Source organism: Teleopsis dalmanni, chromosome X, assembly GCF_002237135.1.
Source record: "Teleopsis dalmanni isolate 2A chromosome X, ASM223713v2, whole genome shotgun sequence".
Classification (NCBI taxonomy): Eukaryota; Metazoa; Arthropoda; class Insecta; order Diptera; family Diopsidae; genus Teleopsis; species Teleopsis dalmanni.
The window spans coordinates 47,514,191-47,538,008 of NC_051848.1; the positions used below are offsets into that span (position 1 = coordinate 47,514,191).

At 29.9% G+C, this 23,818-nt stretch overlaps 3 protein-coding genes across 4 annotated transcripts; 2 read left to right on the forward strand and 1 right to left on the reverse strand.

Moving 5' to 3' along the window:
- Positions 1–719: 719 nt before the first annotated feature.
- Positions 720–9,733, reverse strand: LOC119688907 (centrosomal protein of 97 kDa). Of its 2 annotated transcripts, none has more exons than XM_038103577.1 (13): positions 9,549–9,733; positions 8,924–9,081; positions 6,015–6,275; positions 5,761–5,957; positions 5,605–5,688; positions 5,275–5,549; positions 5,134–5,211; positions 4,885–5,070; positions 4,569–4,715; positions 4,223–4,508; positions 3,996–4,160; positions 2,730–2,982; positions 720–1,347 (listed from the first exon to the last, which is right to left on the reverse strand). In XM_038103577.1, the coding sequence occupies exons 1-13, from the start codon at positions 9,550–9,552 to the stop codon at positions 937–939; spliced, it is 2,505 nt and encodes an 834-aa protein (XP_037959505.1). In that variant the 5' UTR covers positions 9,553–9,733; the 3' UTR covers positions 720–936. The 2 variants fall into 2 exon arrangements, with proteins under 2 accessions (XP_037959505.1, XP_037959504.1); XM_038103576.1 differs by having other exon boundaries at positions 4,569–4,739.
- Positions 9,734–13,738: 4,005 nt separating this feature from the next.
- On the forward strand, positions 13,739–18,419 carry LOC119688375. The gene is made up of 7 exons (XM_038103053.1): positions 13,739–13,825; positions 13,887–13,978; positions 16,153–16,441; positions 16,500–16,692; positions 16,757–18,134; positions 18,211–18,340; positions 18,413–18,419. The coding sequence occupies exons 1-7, from the start codon at positions 13,818–13,820 to the stop codon at positions 18,417–18,419; spliced, it is 2,097 nt and encodes a 698-aa protein (XP_037958981.1). The 5' UTR covers positions 13,739–13,817.
- A 2,256-nt stretch (positions 18,420–20,675) lies between these two features.
- Positions 20,676–21,876, forward strand: LOC119688908. Its single transcript, XM_038103578.1, has 2 exons — positions 20,676–20,791; positions 20,863–21,876. Exons 1-2 carry the CDS (start codon positions 20,732–20,734, stop codon positions 21,811–21,813), a joined length of 1,011 nt encoding a protein of 336 aa, XP_037959506.1. The 5' UTR covers positions 20,676–20,731; the 3' UTR covers positions 21,814–21,876.
- The last annotated feature ends 1,942 nt before the right edge of the window (positions 21,877–23,818 follow it).

Below are 23,818 nucleotides of genomic sequence, written 5' to 3' on the forward strand. Positions count from 1 at the left end.
AAAATTAATTATTAAAAAAAAACTTAACTATTAAAAAAAAATTAATTATTAATTATTAATAAAAAATTAATTATTAAAAAAAAATTAATTATTAAAAACATAAGTAAAAAAAAAAAAAAACGAATTAATGCAAAAAAAAATAATAAAAATAAAAAATAAAAAAACGAATTAATCCAAAAAAAAAAATAAAAAAATGAATTAATCCAAAAAAAAATAAAAAACGAATTAATCAAAAAAAAATAAAAAAAACGAATTAATCAAAAAAAAATAATAGACGAATTAATCCAAAAAAGAAAATTTAAAATAATTCGTCTTAATCCAAAAAAAAAATAATAAAAATAAAAAAAAGAAATTACAATCATAATGGAATAACATTATTCAGATCTCAAACAAAGTACATATTTCAATTTAAACCATTTTGATCAATATGAGAATATATTTATTTATTTTATTCAAAGCTTTCATATTGCGTGAATACAATTAAAAAAAATTTTTTTTTTATTGTTTATAAGTTTTTTTTTAAATAATCTTATTAAAAATGAAAGCTGCATAGAGCACTTTTTTCGAATTTCTTATCGCTGCATTTCTAAAACTAAGAACTAGATTTGTATAAATAAGTAAATAAATGTTTAAATAAATAAATTAAATTCTAATGATTTAAAGCTGCATAATTAACGTTGTGATCCGATTTTGGAATGAATTGAAAGCGAAATCAAAACTTTTAGCTCATAACGTGCTTTATATTGTAGTTAATAAAAACCTACCTAATCCTATCGTAAACAAGTCAATAAAACAATTTCGGAGAGATCAATAAAAAATATATACATTATAAGTTAAATATAAATGCGATTGTATAATAAAAGTTTTCAAATTTTTATCGTAGTTCAGCGAAAAATTTTGATAAAACCCAAAGTAAGCCTAGTTTAGAATTTTAGTTTAAGCAAGTGATTCATGTATTTCTGTGGTATCTGATATTGCATAGTAAGTTCTATCGGTGCTTTGTGCATCTTCGCTATCGATCATCTCATTTTCGGTCTCACTCAAGTGTGGCTCTGTAGTTTTATTCAGCAAATGGGTTTCAGTATTTATAAAGCTATTGTTATGTTTCTGCATTTCGAGTGGTAATGAAGAAGGCCGCATTTTGTAGAATGGAAAAGCACTTTGATTTTCTGTTTGAGGCGTATGAACAGCAGTTATTTCGGTTTGCGTTCCAGCCGAACCACAACAATCAGACAATGCATTATTTATACTGGCCGATAGTAGTTTCTGTACATTTTCTCTCGGCAAATTACAAAATATTGCTAGACAGTTCAGTATATCACGCATCGATCCTTGTAGTTGTTGTACCTGAAAGATATTGTATAGTGGACTTCTCTTTAGTAAATTGAATACAAGCTAATTATATGTGTATTATATATACTTTATAATTTATTTATATATAATCAATTTAAATAATATATGCGATTAATAGGGCATTTATAAAGTATATGTATAAAAAAGTCGGTAAAATATAATATGAATTGCAATCAGTATATATTGTATGTGTGTTTAATTTTTCCAGGCTGTAGGTCGTTTTTTTTTAAATTATATTTTTATATTATAACTTAAATATAACTTAAATTATATATATAATTATTTAGCAGTTTTAATAGTATTTTTCATAATAACACTGACGATCGTCTACGAAAGTCTAGACCGAAATATATACATAAGTAAACAACTGTAATATTTTTTATTTAATCTTAAATTTGTTTTTATATACATAACATAATTTATATATATAATATAATTTTTAAAAAATGATAACATTTCTAAAGCCTTGAAAAATTAAACAGATAAGTATTGAGGTCGACACCAATATAAATATATTGTAAATTTAAAATCGATGAAATTAAAAATAGTTCTACCTGATGAATATAGTTGCGATAAACGATATTTATTAAGTATATATTGTAATGAGAGACATGTTTAAGATACTGTAAAGAGGGTGGTGATAGTACGTTTTATCAAATATAACACGTCTTATGAAGAAACAACAACTTGATAAATTTGATTTGATTAATTTATTGAAATTTGGCGATACAAGGCTTTTGCAAGTATTGCCAAGTACTCATCATCAGTCATTTTAAGAAATATTCAAAAAATTCTATATACAACTATATATAGACATCTTTGCTTAATTTTTAATTGATAATTAATATTTAATTATCAGTTAAAAATATAGAGTTATATATAGAGTTATAGCTACTAATGCCTTTAAGTTTTATATATTTATAAATTATAAATATATATTGATACTGTTACTAGTTTGTTACTGTTATTGTTTCCAATTAAATAAAACTGAACTAACTGTCAGTAAGTTCAGTATTTCTCTGTTATAGGTTTTGAAAAATGTAATACCTTGAAAACATATTCCTTCTGGCGGCCAGAGACTCTACTATGAGTATTAAAAGAACTGCATAGTCAGAACTAACTGTCAGTAAGTTCAGTATTTCTCTGTTATAGGTTTTGAAAAATGTACTACCTTGAAAACATATTCCTTCTGGCGGCCAGAGACTCTACTATGAGTATTAAAAGAACTGCATAGTTTTTCTGAGTGGGTCTGAGTGACCACCGATTACTGCAGTATTGTCTTGCAGTATTAACGCGTGTTGTTAGTTTGCTTTATTTCAGGATTCACCAATGAATTGGACATCATATGATCACAATTATATAGGACTATATTTTACCTGATTAGTTAAAACAGCACATGTTCTTGCAAGGTCTTGAACTGCTGCTGCGGACGAGTCATCTAAACTTAATGGTTTGCTGTTTTCAGAAGTAACTGCTGTACCATCGTTGCTAATCAAACTTCCGGTATCCGATATCTGCATTGTAGATACTTTTTTCCATAAAGCGTTAATTGCTTGCATTTGGAGCTGTTGGATTTTGCGCTCATTTTCAAGCTGTGCTTTCGTCATTTCCATATCTTTGGTTAGTTTACTAAAGTAAAAGAAATCAATAAATTCAAATTTCCTAATGAAACAATTCATAATTTATAAATGAACACATGTTTTTAATACTCAATATAAATAAATTATTGCATTCTAATATAAGTGATATTTATTTGCAACATAATCTATAAATAACAATAGTTTCCACCAGTCAATAACTATTTAATTTATTCATTTAGAGCGGTTTCGAACAATAGTGAAATGTAACAGCAAAATTTTTATTTATTATTAATTAATTGAATTTTTGGCTGATCAAAAATAGCTGTGTGTTTCGAGTATTGTAAAATATTCGTCATCAGTGGCTAAATTCAAATTAAATATTTGTTCATTTATTAAAAATTATTGCAATATATTTATTGTTAATTAACTAATTAAATATTTTTCTTTCAATAATGAAACAGAATTAATCAATGGTGCTTTTGTGGTTGTATAGCCCGCAGAGATTTAACAAGGCAATAATATAAAAGATGTATATATGGTTCTTTAAAATCGTTGGAAATTATGTGAGGACACTGTGTGGATTATAGAAATACAGTAGACCTTAAACCAATATAATATTCTCTTTACAAAATTTATAAATTCAAGGTGATTTACGGAAGAAGTGTTGAGTGTGCATTTACATTTAATATTTGCTTTAAGAGCAGCAGTTGCAATTAGAAATTTTAGTAAAACTTGCGAATAGCTAGACTCAAGTTAGAAATTTTTGCATTAATTAATACGAGTGAGCACAATGGTTACAAGAACGGTCGGGTCTACGTCGTGGAGTCACTCGTCACCTACGACGACCAAGTACCGTTCAACACCTTCCAAAGCGACTCCACAAGCAGGTCCCGGCGGGTTACGACAACAACAATAAAGATAATGTTCTACTTTAATTGAGACTTTATTTGTTTTGTTATAAATGCTACAAAATAAATATAATTAACTAAGCTAACTAAACGTTTCATAAAGATTTACTTATATATTCTAAAAACACATTGCAATAATGTGATTGAAACTTACTCGATATACTCGTACGTTCTTTTTTTCAGTAGTTTCTCAGCCAAATCCTTAGTTTTTTTTCTCGTGTGATAACCTCGCCAAGTTTTTTGTATAATTACAGCGGAATATTCGGTATTAACTGTACTTATATTTGAACTATCCGATTGTGACTTTTGTTCCTGGCACCTGCATCAATCGGTACGAAATAAAATAGCAATAAACAAATAGTAATATTTAATTAAAAATACCTTTGCGCAGCTTTGTTTCTTATTGTTCTTAACTTATCAACATTTATGTGTTCGCTGTCATCATCGGAACTCACAGTGCTTGACGCATTATCGGGTGCTAATACGTGTATATTACTTATTAGCCGGGATTTGGTATTGGTTTGTGAGTAGGTACACTTGTTCACGCCTGAATTGTGTTGTTGTTGATTGTTATTATTATTAATTTTGCGAGGACTTATAATCATACTACGATCAGAATTCCGTTTCAAGTGTGGACTACGCATTTTCGGCGAATTTAATTTGTTTTCTGTTTAAAGTTTATTAAAATTGGCAGTTACAGATAATTCAATTACAAAAACATACCAACCTTTGTTTTTATTTATTTTAGAGTTTTGTATTTGGGAACTAATAGCAGAAACCGTTACACGTTGCGCTACAGATACCGGACAAACATCTGGACTCATTAGTGTTTCCGGAACTGGCACCATTTTAGATGCTGCGGCCAATGGTCCACCTATTTGATTGTTAAACGAGAGTTCTAAAAAATAATGCAACACATTTGTGACTTCTATATGTCAAACGGAAAAAGTGTGTATATTTATATTACAAAGAGATGCTCTTATGTTTAAATCAATAGATAAACAAGTTTTAACTATTCTTTTTAAAATACAACAGATATTTACCATGATAAGGATTTGGAGTTGAAGTACGAGGCGAAGATTCATGTGAACTATTTGCTTTGGAATTGACATGGTTTGTGTTACTAATAGAACTACTTGACATGTTGCCTTCAAAGCCTGAAGTAACTGAATCGTTCTTAATATTCTCAATCAACGATGTGGTCATGTTTACATAATGGTTTGAAGTCACTATCACAGAAAGTATATAATAATCTTGTACAATACTTTATATAATAAAAATTACTTATTTACTTTGATCATTCGATGTATTACCATGATAGCTACTTATCATTGACTCAGGGGAACTTTGTCGTCCAGTTAATCTTGAAACTAAAATGATTTTAATAAATATAAATAAATAACACATAAGCCAAATAATAATGTAAAACTTACATCTAGGTGATTGTATTCGACTGCCTCCTTTTTTTCGTCCAGACGATGGTGAATTATTTCCAGATGTATTCGAATTTTCTGATATTTCTTCTTGCAACTGTCGCTGATGCTGTTGTGCTTTACTTAAGATCAATCGGAGTTTACGTTCATTTTCGTTCTCTAATGCCTTTCCGATTAGCGGACAAACAGTACTTAAATATTTTGCTAGTGAAGCCTGCTCACCAAGACGAAATTGTCGCCCACGTCCTTGACTGTAAAGCCACTCTGCTTTCAAACTGAAAGTAAATGGCTTCAATGAAATAAATATAAATAAGTCACATTCTTACGAACCTCTCAATTGGATCCACAAGAAAACCATCTATTACTTTTAGGCTCATGATCCAGTTCAAAACAAACGGTCTATGATCGAAACCACTGCACGCAGAATAACAAAAGGAAAGCTTATAACATTGTTGAAGATTTATTGAAAAATAATTTAGTGCTTACTCAGCGCCCGCGGTCATAGTGAGACAAGGATTTTCACTGATTGTTATGCTCTGCAAGTGTGTTAAATTTGACAATGTGCATATTTCATTTAAATCGTTTATATTATTTTTTGCTAATGTCAATATCTCCAACGATTGGGGCAGGTGCTTATCACATTGACGCAAATGAGTTAAACGATTACCATATAAATGCAGCTCCTGCAGAAATACTTTTGCATTAATTATCATTTAAGTTACATGAAATTATCTTTATACCTTCAAACATTTGAGATGCGATATATCTGAAATGCTACCGATGCTGTTTTCAGCCAAATTTAAATGTTCTAGCTTAACATTAGAGTTTAAATGTTCGATGGTTTTTATGTTGTTGCCCTCGAGATTCAATTGTCGTAGATGTATACAATCCTTTAAGCCCTCTATTGATAGAATGCCATTGAACGATAGATTCAGTTCGCGCAAGCAATGCAGACGGCAAACACCGTACATACGTAGTAGCTGATTTTTGCTTAATGAAAGCTGAAATAAAGATTGTATATTTTGATTTCTAACATTTTAATTAACAGAAGTTTTTTTATGGACATATGTCATAAAAACCTGGACTTTGACCATAACAAATATCAACGATTCAGAATATTTTGAATTATGCTTCATTCAATGAATTCTAAAAATACCATGAAACAGAAAGAGAATTGCTATCGAGAACTGTTAACAGCCGTAAAGAAATGTAAACCTGTCTATTAAAGACATTTCAAGAAATGGTAAATACGACTAATTATGATAAAATCGAATTTAAACGGGTATTATCTGAAAGTAATTTTTATGCATATGAAGTATCTGACATTATATCGGATTATAAAATATTGGCAAACTTATAGACTTGTCCAAAAAACAGATATAAATACAAGGTTAGGATATTATAAAAAAAAACTAATATTATATTATCGCCAATACTAGTGGAAGGATGGGCAAATAAAATAAACTTTCATCTCGTCCCTATTCCTTATTCTACCTAATTTTTTTGTTAATGCTCTCCTACAATTTCCACCATTTTAGCTTGTAACCATTCTGAGATTTGATAACACGGTGTTGGTAAGCGTGTCAGTTTTCGCAAATAATTTCAGGGCTCTATCCTTTATATATATATATAAAATGTATAATATATAATAACATATATATAATATGATATATAATATAATATATAATAACATATATATAATATAATATATAATATACTATATAATAAAATATGTATTTAATATTATATATAATAATACTAAAAAGAACTGTTGCACATTAGTAAATAAAATGTTTTTGTAACAAAAACCTTGCTTTGATTCGGTAATTTATATGGCAGATATATCTAAATCTGAACCGATATGAATAAGATTTTGTTTATTATTTGACTATTTTCAATAAAAACGCAGAAAAAACATATTCGATTGTTCAGTTTATATAGCAGCTATAGGATATACTGGACTAACTGTAACCAATCTGACAAATGATCAGTCTATTCCTGAAAAGTATGTATGCAAAATTTAATTCGAATAGCTTTAAAACTAAGAGCTAAGCAAATTCAGGATATATATACTCTATGAGGACTGCGATGAGGTGTCTTTAATACGTTATAAGAATCTTAAAAAATCTGATATAATTTTTTCACACTCTTTTGTGTGAAATAAAATTTAATTTAAAGAAATCGATATTGATTTGGTTAGATAAAGCAAATTATCTACAGAAAGAGATACTGTAGTTATGGATTATGAAAAAGCCGCAACCAAGTTATACGATTAAAATCTATGGGTTCTCGTCGAAGACGACCAAGTGCCGTTCAACATCCCCCAAAGGGGTCACACAAGCAGATCTCGGCGGGACACAACAACAACATTGAAACTCATAACCTAATTTGTGAATACGAAATATGTCATAGCTGTCTTCAAAAATATAACTAAAAGTTCTATCTATAATGTGAGACACTATAGCTTTCAAAAAAAAAATTAAAAATTCATGATTATATGATAATGAAAACTATATACCTATTGATGTAGTTTCACTACTTCAATATACTTTGGATTTGAGTTGTATTATAGACTAAATTTATTGTAAATCAACAAAAGCTTATGAACTAAATAATTTATGTACTATACTTTAAATATAGTACATAATATAAATATATTTATACAATACTATAAATATATATATTATTTATATATATAACACTGATTATAAGTAAATTTGAAATTAATTATTAAGAGAGCAATATTTACTATTAACGTTATTGTTAAAAGTTGTGAAGATTAAATATATACGTTTGATCTATATTTTGGATATGAACGAATAAAGGATTATTTACTGTGTAGTAAGCTTTTTTTTTTATCAGTATTGTATTATGGGTCTCAAACCTGGAAATGCTCAAAGTCAATTGATCAGAAAATTTAAATCTTTATAAACAACTGCTTGCGACAGATTCCTAAAATGTGGTGGGTAATTCATTCACATACCAAACAAAGAACTTTAGAAACGAACAGATCAAGTATGTGCGAGTACTGAAGTTAAAAAAAGTAAATGGAAGTGGATAGGATATACTCTTCACAAAAATAACATCTATATTGCGAAACAAACGTTGATGTGAAATCCGCAAGGATTCCGCCGTCCTGGTGCCCCCGCCTAAATTTGGCGAAGAACTGTTGAAAGCGAACTAAATGAACACAATATATAGAGAATCAAAAAAATAGTGTGAGATTTAGAGGGATTGTTGAGGCCCTATGCTCTACTGGGAGAATAGGACTGCAGTAAATATGGTAAGCCTCAAAATTTTTCGTCGTGTCGTCACAGTGAGGCACAGCTAGCAGGCATAGCTTTTTGGAGCTCTATTAAAAATTTATATTAATTGTGGAATATTTTAACAATATACATATGTTTCTTTTTTTATGTTTACTGTAAAATAAACTCGTCTTAGAAACCATTTAGTGCCCTTCGGCGTGTAGAATTAGCGGTATAATAAATTCCCTGCCCCCTATCGTTTCGCCTCTGGACAGAGAATATGTTATCGCAGGAATACATACATAATGATGTTTAATATGATATTATTTTGATTGTAATCTGCATTACAAAGGCAGCAAAATATACATACATATTTTCAATAAAAATATTTAAATAAAACTTACATTTTCAATTTTTAAATAAGAATCGATATTATCAATTTTCTGCAGCTCATTTTCATCTAAAATTAAGACACGCACATTGTGTGCGTTCTCGTCCTTTGGCACTTTTTTGAGTTGTTTTTTAGATAGGTCCAAAATAGCTTTCTCTAATTCCTCATCACCTATAAAGATGTTATATATATTTTAATAACAAGTAAAAGAACAAAATAAAATGTGAAAAATCTTAATATTTGCTACATCCAATTAGTGTTAAAAACACATAGAAATTTATTTAATTATTGTATATACGCTCTACCGACAATTATGAGAAGCCTGCACACGTCAGAGCTAAGGATATGACTATTTGTATTGTATTGATATATAGAATGTGCGTGTCGCATAAATATTCCTGAGGAGGATATTGCACACCCACCACGAAAATAACACAACACAAAATTTCATTTGTATAAAAATGTGAATGACACAAAAGAAAATATTTTTTCACTACAATTTGTAATAAAAAAACTAAATTACTTCATTGTTTCAGGTAGACAAGTACGTAATAAATGCTTTTCACATAATAATATGAGAAGTGTTATTAAGCAGGATTTATGCTATGTTACTTTTATATAATAAACGCAAAACTCACTCATTTTGTATTTTATTCAACCACTTCGTTTCCCCAAGATCCTTTAGAAGTAAAAAAAAATCAATCCACTCTTATAATTTAATACCACAGACTTATTAAATTTCGACACAAACAAATCCTTAAATAACTTTTTCTACAATTTTAAATATTTCGCATGTTTTATTTAAAACTTATTTTAAAATACTTTAATATTTTGCTAACATGATAAAAAAATATAACGACGTTATGTTATAATTAAATTTATTTTAGAATATTTTGGCAGCAAGCAGCCAAAGCTATATTAATTGATTTTTTTATTTGAATCAAACTGGGTTGCTATATTCAAAACAATAAGCAATTTGGTAAGTAAAAACAGAATTGAGAAAATAAAAATTGTATGTCTGTAACATGGTTTTTAAGCGGCCCGTAGTCCAAATAAAGCGCACTAAGGAGTGTCAAATCAATTATTTTGATTTGTTACATATGACTGACAGGTGCGTATTGTTTGTACGGTTGTTTTGGAACACATAACACTAAATCTGGTAAGAGGAAATTGGCAGCACTTTTAAAATATGTTGAATGTTTTTGCTTGACTTATGTTTTTTTATGTTGTGTTGTGTATAATATGAAATATAAAAGTTGTTAACACTATAAATTAATTACTTTATATAAAAAAAAATAAAATCTGTATTGGAAGGACAATAGTAAGCACTTTTATCTTATACATTTAAATTAAATTATTGATTTAAGTATATAAATTTATTAGTAAATTCTCTGAAATGGTCATATGGACTTGAATTTGGAAATATATTTTCAGTGAATATTCACAATAGACTGATTTTTGAATGTGGCAGTACTAAAGCTTTAGTTTTAAATTTTTTTGCAAGTTAAACCTAAATCTGAAGATTTTAAAATCACTGTTGTTGTTTCATGTGTTTTTTTTTTGTAAGTTGGGAGTACTTTTTTGCTACTCTGAAAAAAAAAAAATTACAGTTAATATTAAAAATTTATATTCACTTTAAAATATTTTATTTTAAATTGACTGAAAATGCTATTTTAACTATTGGCGTTTTCGATTTGTAAATCTAGGGTAATTTTGTACTTTTAGTACAATTTTCATTTTGGCAAATCTGGGTCAAAATGTATGACACTCGATATTAAATTATAACAGTCTAGATATTTTGCCAGAGGAGCAAGATTACCTTAAAATTAACAGCTGTTTTTTATGATTTGACAGATAGAGTGTGATTTGTTTCGATATATGCATTTAATAAATATATAAATGTTTACTAATACTACTAGAAAAGTGTAAGATTACTTTAAAAATATTCGATTGGTCAACAAAATTTGACATATCGAGAGTAAATCTAGATTGAGTCCAGGTTTATTAAGAGAAAACGCCATATGTATATTTTGCATTACTTTTATTTTAATTGCATGCTATAATTTTAATCTGTATTCTAGTTTAAGTTAATCAATATTTTTAATCTTCACCGTTTATATTATACATTGGAGTTTATGTTTCATTTCGTGTGTTTGTTAAATTTAGGTAAATAATTAAACACATTTTAGTTATAATTATGTACAAAACTATTATTAAACATATTTAATAAAAATTTCACTTCGGCATTTTCAAATTTTCAATGTTTGTTTTAAATAGATTTTGACATTTTTTTCCAATTCTTCTAAGATCGTAAAAAAATCTACGATATTTAGCCATTTGTATAGTTGCACAAAAAAATAAAAATTTCTAAGGAAATTCAAAATTAATCTCGACCAAAACGAGATTAACTTTTGTATGGGAAATCTGAGATTAAACAACAAGGTTTGTACTGTAATCTCGGTTATTGTTTTAATCTACTTTTAATCTCAGAATATAAATATAGTATAAATCGCATTTTGGTTATTTGGGTGTATACTAGATTTTGACAAGTTGTTACATATAAAAAAGCATAAAATTTAAACTGTTTTCTTTCAAGTTTAATAATTTTAATTTTTACTACTTAGTTTTTTGCCAGATTATTTCTCTTTGCTTATAAGTTCTTTTTTTCTAAGGGACATATATAATTGCATACGCCACGACAATTGTTGCTTTCAATGCAAAAAAAAGCAAGCTGTCAATGTTAAATTTTTGTTTTTCAATGAAAGTAACAACTAGTTTCGTGACGTTATTGCAATCATAACATGTCGTTTAAGCAGCAGGAAAGTGTTATGTGATTTATTTGAAATTTTGAGTGTACCTATGTATATACTTCGCGACCATATATGAAAAAAAAAATTTTATGACAGAACAGTCGATAGCAACACAAATATAGCCAGATCACAAACAAAGAAAGCAACGGATTGGCCATCACTACGATATATAACTTTTCGGAACATTCTTGGAAATGTTCCAAATCATGTAACATGTTTCGAAATTACCATCGGAGTGGAGTAGTGTGAGCATGACAATTATTCAGCTCTTCCTAATATCAGAAGGCGATAAGAACTTCTGGCTTAGTGTTCTTCTTCTAGTTCCAATCATATTCGGATACTCCTACAAAATTTAGTAAAATGATTCCAATGTTCGGCTCGAAAATTACTTGGTTTCCAAGCAAAGCTGATATTTTGTCTTCTCAGACAGATACATCTTATTGATGTTATAGCGTAAGGTACGGTGACTTTAGTTGTGATCCATTTTTCTATGAGAGGTTCGATTTTTTCAAGTGAGTCCACAGACTCATTTTAATTTATTCTAGTATGATTAGACATTCAGCAAAAATTACTCGGTGATTGCTTGCCTATTGTACAACATGTCAGTGATAGTTCTATATATCCCAAATAATATATTCTTGTCAAGTAACGTCTCATCAATACAGCTGCAGGTACAAATCAATATCTTTCGGGACCAAGGCTATGCACATAAGAATTTGTCAAAAGGTCTTTATAACTCCGGATATAATTAATACCTACACTACTTTCTTTCTGTTAACCAGATAGGTTAGGTAAGGTTGGAGTGACGGTCTTGTATCCAAGAAAGCCTAATTAATCACAAATAATGGTCTATTCCACAGAAATACCGTTGGTCATCAAAAAAAGGCAACCACTCCCCCAAACTTGTGTAAGTTCCTAATATTGTAGGATGACAGCTCAAACAGATCAGTAAGAAGAGGGGCCCTGAAGATTTTTAACTGCACAATATATTGTATGAGACATTTGCTAGTATCACCAAAAAAGAAAATAGACCGTAAAACAAATTTTTCTTTATGATGTTCATCACTTATAGCACATATCTCAAAGTAACCTAAGAAAGTATTAACGGAAGCAAGTAACCTTAAAATATTTAGAGAAACAACTTGGACTACCTATTTATAAGTGTGTCAATATACTAGCCTTTCAGCAAACAAAACTTATTAACACTTTTTACAATTATTGTATTGGCACACTTTTATTTTGAAATATTACTTTGGACACATATGCAAGGTTTGTTTATCAGAACTCTCTCTGAGAACGTAGCACTCAATATTCATAAAATCAAAAAACCATATCTATAATCTCAAGAATAAGCGATTAGATCCGTATATTTTTTTTTTCTGTTTTGAAGTTCTTTTAATCAGATAAGCAGCTCAGATTTCATTTACACACCTTCGAAATTGTGAGACTTATGAACGCTTCGGCACACAAATTGATATGATTACATGGAGTGATTCCGTCGAACTGTCTTCTGCACTGAGAGTCTTCTTGAGATTTTATATATTTGCTCATGACTTTAATAAATTATAGCGTGGTGAAATGTAAATCAGATTGAGACGCTGCAATTCTTTCCACAAGTAGAGTAAGAATCTTATTGAAATATATTAAAAGTGACTGACTGGCTGTCTACATAACAAATCGCTCTCTATTTCTTCAGCTCCATTATCAAATTTTGTATGTAATGATCACTTATTTTATTGCTTGTTATTATTTATAAATAATTTTCAGATTTGTTAGGTTTGTATATGTTCACGATTTGAATTTCTATACAAACTAAGCTCCTAGTAAATAGTGCCGAGTTTGTATTTTTGATAAGAAATTACGTTCGAAGCTCACGATCTGTTCGTTATGGCTTTTAATCTGAGGCCGTACATATACCTACTACTTAATGGATCTGTATTTAAATTGAAAAACAATTTAGTTAGAAAATATACTGTACTTTAGATAGACGGTTTACTAACAGATCTCTACAATACATAATATATATTATACGAATTGTTTACATTTTGTTTTAGTAATTAACAAATGAAAGGTGGTTTCGTATAAATTGTACTCACAATGGAAAAGTAATTATTAAGATTAGTGCACTGATATAATTTTATTGGTTTTTAAATATAATTTTTTTAGAATTCTGTTCGAACTAAAACATTTACTGAAAACGTTTGTTTGCTTTATAATTGCCTGTCTTCTGCTTCCAGCTCTTTTAATATCATTTATCTGTAAGTCAAAAAAGTAATTTCCCTTATCAAATTAAATATTATATATACATACATATACTTCATTAAAAAGCCGTTTCACTTAATGTTTAATATCTATAAATATTTCAAAAAAAAATGCACTTAATCAGCACGAATGATAAACAATTTTTGCCAAAAAAAAAAAAACTATTTAATTTATAGCTTGGATATATAATATTCAAAACTATAAATGAAAAAAACATAAACAAAGGCATAACAGAAACTCTACTACTACATTTATAAGTAAACATGTGGGAGTAAAGTCCCACTCGGACAATATAAAAACATCTCAGGATTTCTAGTTGTGAATAATCGAAACTATATAGGATATTAGAGTTATTGTTACAATCGACATTTTGAATATCTTAGAAGTTAGAGTTTTTGGCACCTTACTTTTACTCTCTGAAGTGCTGCAACTTGAAGAGAGAATGTAATCACATCAAGTATATAGGCTCGCCAAGTCGTGAATTTCCGCTAAATTTGCTTTCTTCAGATTATTACTAATAATAAAACCGCATATGTTAAACTCATTTCAGACTTCACATCTAGTGGTAATATACTAGTGGTGGGTTTTCATTTATTAAACAAAAAAAAAAAATACTAGTGGTGGGTACAAATAAAAAATCATGTCTTTGTATTTGAATACTGCATACCAGAATGAAAAATTAGTAAGATTGCACATTGTTTGCATAATACCAAAGGGCCAATAAGGCCCGATTGCATAGAGCCAGTAACTTAGGGTTTTACCGAATTTGTCTTCCTGCTTTTCTCTTTCCTTTTTTACGTAATATCGCATCTTCTGAAAAATAACAAAATCAGATAAATTATCCTTTGGCCTGTTTCTTTTGCCAAATTCAACCAATAAAAAAGAATAGCACAAAATTCAAAACGCAGCTTTCTTTGTTATGGCCACTTAGCAGTCAGCAGGCGCTAGCATCACTGCAATATCTCGTGCATCAGCTATAACTGTCGCAGGTCTGAAAACCTAGCTATGTTTTTGTCTCTTGATTTGACTCGAGCAGCCACAAAATATCCATAGATGCAATGGCCCGTTCCAAGCTTGCTTAGTCAGAAGATTTATTATCATCGACTGCTGCACTCAAGTAGGAGTTTTTATGACAACCTCGGGCGCAATACTAGGTTTTGTAGGTCTTGTCAGTATACCAAACCTACATTCAACTCTTCCACATTGATTCTGAAACCAACCACAGTTCCTTTATCTATAAACAAGATGGTATTTTTACGACTTTCACATGGACTAACTTATTACCATAGAACAACAAGTGCCACGTCAGGGTGCTTAGAGGATTAGAAGTTATTCTAACATTGTCAGAGACAGCACCATAAATTGCAAGTATTAGTTATATAGTTCAAGCGGCCGCCGATATTTTCTGGTCCAAATTCAAAAAGTCTGAAGTCTGAATTCAAAGCGTAAATCATTTTTACTTAATGATGAAATTGGTATAATAGAGGAACTTGTGGGTTCTGGTTGATTAATCCATTGGCTCTTGTTGAGGGGTGCTGCAATGCCATTCTGCCATACAATATTCTTTTGATTTAATAGAGCTCCATTTTAATATAGTCCTCAAAGTGACTTCTCTTCTAGTCGAATTTTTTTTTAGCCGCAAAAACTTGGGATCACCCATGCTTGTTGAGTTACAAACCGAACGTTTGACCACTCTTACTGTCAGCTATGTTTTCGAACAAGATTTTAAATTAGCTGTTGTTGAATATTCCGTAGCATTTTTGCCACAGATATTATCACATCGCGATTATAAGAACGTGTACATATTTATTATTTTAAATTTTTTTCATCTATTTCTCAAGGAACACACTTTCATTATTTGCAACTACATGCTATAGGGAGTACAATAGAATAAATTAAAAGAGACAACAGTCATATTTTTTTTTTATAATCCATTTATTTTATTACATCTGTCAGGTATGAATGACAATAAGTAATATATATTAACATAAATCGTAATAATAGTTATTACGTTCTAAAAAAAAAGGCACGTATGGACTATGTCCAATGACATTTTCATATATAATTAAAGTAGATTAATTACCAGAGACAACAGTCATATAATGCTAATTCAGTTCCACTCATCGATGTTATAATTTCAAGGTACAAATAATATAAATATTTTTTTCAGGTGTTCACTATAGTAATGAAATTGTAAATTATGTACTCTCCATTAAGTACCCAGGATTGACAATATCAAAATCAAAACAAATACGTACACTGATCGATACTCCACGAAACGCTGGAATCTTTCACTTTCTCCTAAAAGTTAAGGGAAGTTGCGAGTTTGAAAAAATCAAAGAATACTATGCCTCTAACCTGACAGACAGACGTGATAAAGCTGGATTTTTAAGGTTTCCAAAATTAAGACAAAGATTAGTTGCATGTTGGGGCCACTATGCCTGGGTTAATGATAGCAGGTGAGTTTGATTCTAAGTAAATATTTAATTGTCATTAATTATTATTTATATTAAATAGCTCATTTAATATTAACAATCACATCTTAATGGCGTCAAGAACTTTTAGAGGTCGACCTGTAAATGAAACAAATATAGAAGATTATATATCGGATTTAGCTACAAAGTATATACCATCCGACCTGCCGCAATGGCAAGTTTTAATAATACCAACGTTTGCCGTTGATCAAAATACAGGTGGCTGTCAAGTTATTGTAAGTTCATAGCTGGTACTCATATATTATCGTTGTGTATTACCTTTGCAATGTTTTTTTTCAGCAAAATGATCATTATTATGTTTTGATTAAAGTTCATCACTTGATAATAGCTGAAGAAGAGGATTTACACATAAGCGAAATACTAATGCTTCACGATGTTCAACGTAGAGCTGTCATTGATATTGGTAAATTAGGTAGCACTGCTAACCATCCAGAACTGTCACATTTTGTGTGTAAGCCAGTGCATATTTCAAAATTGTGCCATCATTTGCTTAATGCCTTACTTAATTGGTGGAACGCTTTTATATATGAATTTGAGTCATTGGAGATGCCTGATGGCTATAGAAATGCACACATTGGAAATATTAGACAGCTGTTATCGGTATGTCTTATTATAGTTGTTAACACCGTTTTAAAGTATTTTGAAAAAATTAAAATACACAATAAATTGAAGAGAAGAAATTCTCCCTTCACTGAGAATTGCAGCAAGTTTTCAATATTTTCAGAACTGTTGATGAAAGAAATTGAGGAACGTGAATTATCTTGGCAAGTGGTGCAAAATGTGGCAGGATCCTCTTGTTGGCCGCCTAACATCCTGAAATTTTTAACTAAATTAATATGGTATATAAATATAAATTGCTTTTATCGTTTTCCTTACCTTTTGTATTGTGAGTTTTGGGCTTTGAGAGACTTACTATTCTTCGGTATAACAAAACGAACCGCGACACTTTGTAATTGCTTAGCTGTTTATCTACCATTGACTATTTATGCCCATATGGAGTTTTTAAAAATATGCTATGAGCTTTACAAAGCCCCAGTTAATATATTTGAGGAACTATTTGAGAATCCTTCAAAAGAAACGAATATATTACACAAAAAGTCATATTCTGGGCGCAAAATAATAACTTTCACAAAATCAATTAGTGCATTGGATTTACGCCATCGAATTGATTTCAATAAAGAATTAAGAGAGTCTGATTTCGTTTTAGCTTGTCTTGCAGGTGCTCTAAACGATTACTTTCATACCTTCAATGACATTGCAACGGTGCCCATTATGCTGAACACTACTTGTCGGACAATTGAAAAAGGTTACTTTACTGAGAGATTATGCGATGAAATTGAACATATCGGAGGTGCAGTTTTCCTGTCATTACCATTAAGCGAACCTGACAAGTTGCAAGTTAATAAAGTAAACGAGATAGTGAAAAAAATACGCGATAAGCAGATTATGATATATCTGGCTTCAATGGGGCAGACAAGATTCAATATACTTACATCTCTAATTCCTCGCATACTAACTAAGATCTTCATCAACTATTTCTCGTTTAATTTTCCAGTAACTATAACAGAAATTCATGGCAAGAACTCTGATTTTCAAACTATTTGGGGTCAAACCGTAGAGGATGTCTTATTATTTCGGCCACCACAATCAAAAACATGTAAATCATAATAAATTTTATTTCTTTTTTATATTACAACAATTGAATAACTTTTACTTATATCCCAATTATGTAGCCTTATCTTTGAACATTCATCGTTTCGGCGATAAATATCGTTTGGCAATAATGGCGGACACACATCTGGCTCCAAACCACACCGAAATATCTCGAGCATTTGAGCATTATATGGAAAATACAATTTTTAATAAAAATCTTTAAATATATTTAAAAAAATTATATTTTATTTTAATTTGTATTAATTTTACTATATAATATAGACATTAATATAATACACAATCATATGATATATGGACATTAATATTAAAAACTACGCTATTCGAATTCAAATTTTTGTATTAAAAATACAATATGGTAAGTCTTATCCGTACATAACTATGGATTAACCTTATCCGTCTGTATCCTCTAGCGGCTGGTAACGGCTATATTAGTTCATACAGAGTAAATTTTATTAATTTATTTAAAGTTATATACATATATCTGTATGATACAATAGATTGCAAAAAAAAAGAGAAACATACATAAGGAGAATAAACTGTTTCATTTAAAAATAATGTAATCTATAGATTCTAAACATTTGCATGGGTTTCTAAAAACACAACTCTGGACTTAATTAAACCATAAAAATCAAACATCAAATTTAAAAAACAATAATGTTTCACCCATTTTGTGTGAGAGAACGCGCATGTACAAACTTATGTCTGGTACTGTCATCCATTTTGCACGAATAATTGACATAAGACTCCATATGAAAAGAATTTTCTACAATGTCAATATTTTGAAGATATTTTTTTTTTTTTGTAATTTTATGTAATTTTCTCATGAGAAATGGATACTAGTACTAACCTTAAGGTGAAGAAACAAACATTTTTTTTTAATATTCACATTAGACTCACATCATAATTTTAATACTTAGAGTACACTCATTAAAAGTGAGTATAAGTGCGTATCAGCATTTTTCTCATACGCTACTTATGTGCATACAGACTCACCACACAAATAATTCATAAGTAGTTATGTAAACGAATATTGGTACTAATAGGTTTCTAATTGATAAATGGTGTTCAGCCGAGAGAAGTCGCTACTAGCGCGACAGTCGAGATAACCCTTAGGCTAAAGAGCTGGTTCATCCCCATAGTTATGGTATGGTATCTTTCTTCAGCAGAACAGAGTTGAGGTTGCTGGTGGAATATTTAATGGGTCACCATGAACTGCGTTATCACCTTAACAAAATGGGTCTGTCCGAAGAGTCGACGAGACTTTCAGTCACATTATCTATGACTGCCCAGCCTTGATCTGGGCTAGGAGGAGGTCACTGGGTCGAGAACTACTCTCCTCTTCTGACATTAAGAGGTCCTCAACGCCTGACATTTAGACCTTTATTCGGAAGGCGGTTAGGGTCTGTTGTTCGGTTAGGGTCTGTTGCAGCACAAAAGATCAATCATGGTCGCAGTGCTCCGCTCCGTTGGGAGCTAGAACCTCATTTATTTCTATCCTATCCTATCCTACCGGTGCTAATGAATCACCATCACTTCTGCATTTAAGTAGAAATACTCATTAGTACTTATGTTATCATATACTCGAGGTAATGAGTAAACAATGAAGGAAGGTAATGATTATCGTATCGGTCAGTTTTTGCATTCATATAAACCCAGCAGGCGAAAGCATCGATACTGTATCGATATTTTAGAATCAACCATCGATATCAATACGATACCAAGTAAATGCATTTTTGTGTATTCCATGTCATAGCAGAACCATCGATGCTTTATTGACCGCAAAGCATTATTGCGGTGGTGGTTTTTTGATGTAAAATAAGATGTGGGGAATCAATATAATTGTGTGGTGAAATTAATATAATTTTGTAGAGGAATCGTTATCGCTGTCACAAAGCAAAGAATTAAAAACTTAACGACCAAATGGTCGTCACATACTTCTGAGTAACTTTCCAGTTTAACTCGAGAACGCGGATAATGCAAAGATATTTGACTTCCGAGTAACGACGCAGGTTTCCTCGTTTGGATTGTAGAATGAAAAACCAAAGAAACAGAAAGAGGTGCCATATATATTATTGAAACATCATCTGAAACAATGAAAAATAAATTTTTTAATAGATGTCGTATGTTTTATATGTAAAATGTAACAAACAAGCTATTTCACATGCACACATAAATCAGCTTATACCAATGGAAACGACAAAATCTTGATTTCATTAATATAAGTAATCGAAGCTGCAGTGGAAACATGATATAAATATAAAGAAATTTTTTTTTATTGGTTACAGTTTCATAAGTCAGTGCCTTCTTTCACATTCGAAATTTATAAATATTTTTAAAAAATTGTTACTGTTCTCTCAATACATATAAAGTTTGAGGATTATGTTATAAAAGTACGATTTTTTTGTTTTATAAATAAATTTCAAAACAATATTAATGTTAAAACTTTAAAATATTCAAAAGTAAGTAGGCTTCGAATTTTTTTTATATTTTACATAAAAGTTTTTCATTCAAAAATATTTCTAAGCTGACATCAAGTGAATTTTAAACTATCTATAAAAAATCGATATTCCTCAATAAAGGATGAGTCGCTTGGAAGTTAGAAACTTATTTTTGGGCAAACTTCAGAATTGCATTGATAGTGTAAGAATATGATTAATTGATAAACTCTGATCTACATTATTTTAATTTTGTTTTCTATAATATTTACAAAGCCTTCGCAGCCTCAATACAAGGCTTGTGCTTGTACAAATCCACATTATTTCAACACCACTAAGAAGTCTTCTGCTCGTAAACGTCAGCCGCGTCTTGTTTGTGATGCTAATCGTGTAAAACGCCACAACTGCTATACTTTTAGTGATATTGGATCGGAAACATGTGACTATGCAGAATATTCCACACATTCATCAGTTCGTTCGGAATCATATAAAACCGAAGACTACTTATCTGATTCAATATCATTCATTGCAAGCTCAAAGTGCTCTAAAAGTACAACAAAATCCGAAAACGGCAAACGCTCCCACGACACCAATCGGGCAATGATCAGTCCAAGCTCTGCCAATTTGCGGGAGACGGCAAAATCAAAATGCAAGATTTCTGCAGTTATTGATGATACCATTAAAGAATTGAGCTCTAGTAAAAAAAGTGATGGAAAAGAAGTAAAGCATAAGACATGCTCTTCATCACAACGTATTAAACACTCTCCAACAGCCAGTGAAAAGGCAAAACTAAAACCATCTCCTAAAGAACAAAAAAAAGAACTCATCAAGGAAAAAGAAACTCAAATAGTAAAACAAGAAGAAAAGTCAACTACTACACGAAAATCTGATGAAATACCAAGCCTAGTCGAAAGTGATGAAACTGATGTGGGAAGTCTTTGTTATCGTTGCGGTATAGAAGTTGCTAAGGAGAATGCTATGAGGATGAAACAACATGACAGTGATAATATTTTGAGTCTCCGCAAGGCTGATCACTTTCTCACCATTTCGGTGGATGATGTTGTTAACACAAAAGTCATAAATCCAATGATACGTAAGATGCAACGCATGTACATTAACAGTTTAAAAGAAGAAATGTCCCTGCTCGAAGACCTGGAACTCTTGCCACAACGGGTTAATGAAGTTTACAAGGACACTATATTTAACGAACAGAGCAATTCTAATTAAAAATAATAAAAATTATATTTTTTTTCAATTTTTCGTCAAGAAATAACAGTCTAGCATTATTTTACCAAAAATATTTTGATAAAAAATGTAATTACAATGTTTTGCTAATAAAGTATTTCTTTAATTGATAATTGCAGTGTATATTTGTAATATATAAGTACTAACATATGCCAAATTTATCTCCAAATTGCTATAAGAACTTTGTTTTTATTAATAGCTAAAATTAATTAATGTTGAAGATATTTAAATTAAAAGATAAAACTCTTTACACATTAACCTAAGTAAATCCAAAAGAAATTTTTCATTCAAGTAATTTCATTGACTGACGATATACTTGTTTCGGATATTGCGAAATATCTTTAATCAAAAACACACACAACATTTATTTCATAATAGATGTTCCCATTGCTTCCATATGATTTATACCGCTGACTTACACTTACTCATTTTTGTTAATGAGTTCAAAAGCTGAGCGTTCACATTATAATAATCTAATTTATACAGCTGATTGGAGGTTTTACATGTTAAAAAAGCTATTAAAGAACTTTCGTTTGTTAATATATTAACAATATTAACAAATATTATATATTATATAAAGTTAGTGAAATTGTTCACAGCAGTTCTGCATTATCCATACAGAAAATAACGTGCAATGGATCGGAAAAAATTAATAATTATTAAAAAATATTTAATATCATTACTTTCCACTAAATTTAATCAAATCACAAATCAATTTTATTAATCTCTATTGCATATTAATTTTAGCAAAACAGAAAATTTTATTAAATACTAAAATGTACTTTCTTTCTCATCAACTTTTTGAAATCTGGTCTCTATCCATTTGAAATCAACTTATAAATCAACTTATGATAATGGATTCTACCAAATCTTAATTTGGTTAATATCAGTTGATTTAGCTGCAGTTGGAACATGGTATATCGTTGTTCATTTAACTTTGTAGAAGAGACTCAAAACTATTCGTTTATTAAAATTCATAACAACTGCTAACATATTATAAGTTTCATCTAATGTAATTCGATTTGTATTCACTATCATCTGTTTCGCGAAATGACATTTTTATGTGGGTGTTCAAATTTTCATCTTCATCTCTATATTTTTTTGTGTAGACATAACTTATAAAGAGATTTGCAACATCATTCAATATCTACGTTTATATGAACTAACCAATTTGGTAATAACTTAACACAATCTACAAAAATTGACATCATTGCAGTAATACGTATACCACACGGTAAATCACTTCTGTTTCGAAACGGACTTAGTAAAGAGCTTCTTTAAAAGTTCCTCTTAGGAGTCTTTTAGGAGTTTAAAATTGCAATGATCACAATTATTAATTTACATAAAATACAAATTCTTTTATTTACGAATTGTTTTCCCCTACCTATAAGTGAAATCATAATTTACTACCCGGCAATACATTTCATTCCTAATTCGGGGCGCACTTACTAAAGAGCTTCTAACGAAATTTATTTTAGAAGTATTCTAGGAGCTTAAATTTGCACTGATCATGTCTAATTTGCGCTTTGGCCTTTGAAAGAGCATTCACAATCGCATTGCAACATACTTAAGTTTTTATCTGCCATCTTGTTTTTGTGTAAACAAACCGGAGAACTGCAACAAGTCATAATTTTTATACTCAGAGTACATTCCTAAAAACCAAGTTAAATGTATTTTCCTCATACGGTACTTATACGTACTTATACTCGCCACAGAAATGATTTATGAGTGTTTTCGTAAATAGGTACCAATACTAAGGAATGAGGATCATAGAACATTAGAAAAGACTCATAAGTCATAGCATATATTTGAGTGGTATGAGTTAATAAGTGTACTCATAAAAATTAATCAAGGTATTGCTGATTCGATCAGTTTTGGCATTCGTAAAAATTTTATGTGCGTTGTTATTGTTATCAATAAAAATGACCATATGAGAAGAATATAAATCATTATAAGTACTTTCATTTTTATGTATGAGTCAGGTGGA

Bases quoted from the DNA above. Each gene is read 5' to 3' on its own strand.
- LOC119688375 (XM_038103053.1), top strand. The intron at 16,442-16,499 runs GTGAGTTTGATT...TATATTAAATAG, and splicing joins GCCTGGGTTAATGATAGCAG to CTCATTTAATATTAACAATC. The intron at 18,135-18,210 runs GTAAATCATAAT...CCAATTATGTAG, and splicing joins GCCACCACAATCAAAAACAT to CCTTATCTTTGAACATTCAT.
- LOC119688907 (XM_038103576.1), bottom strand. The intron at 6,276-8,923 runs GTAAGTTTTATT...TCTTTATTTCAG, and splicing joins CTTATTTAAAAATTGAAAAT to CTTTCATTAAGCAAAAATCA. The intron at 5,958-6,014 runs GTATAAAGATAA...GTATTTCTGCAG, and splicing joins CGCATCTCAAATGTTTGAAG to GAGCTGCATTTATATGGTAA.
- LOC119688908 (XM_038103578.1), top strand. From the start codon at position 20,732: ATGAGTCGCTTGGAAGTTAGAAACTTATTTTTGGGCAAACTTCAGAAT. The intron at 20,792-20,862 runs GTAAGAATATGA...ATATTTACAAAG, and splicing joins TTCAGAATTGCATTGATAGT to CCTTCGCAGCCTCAATACAA.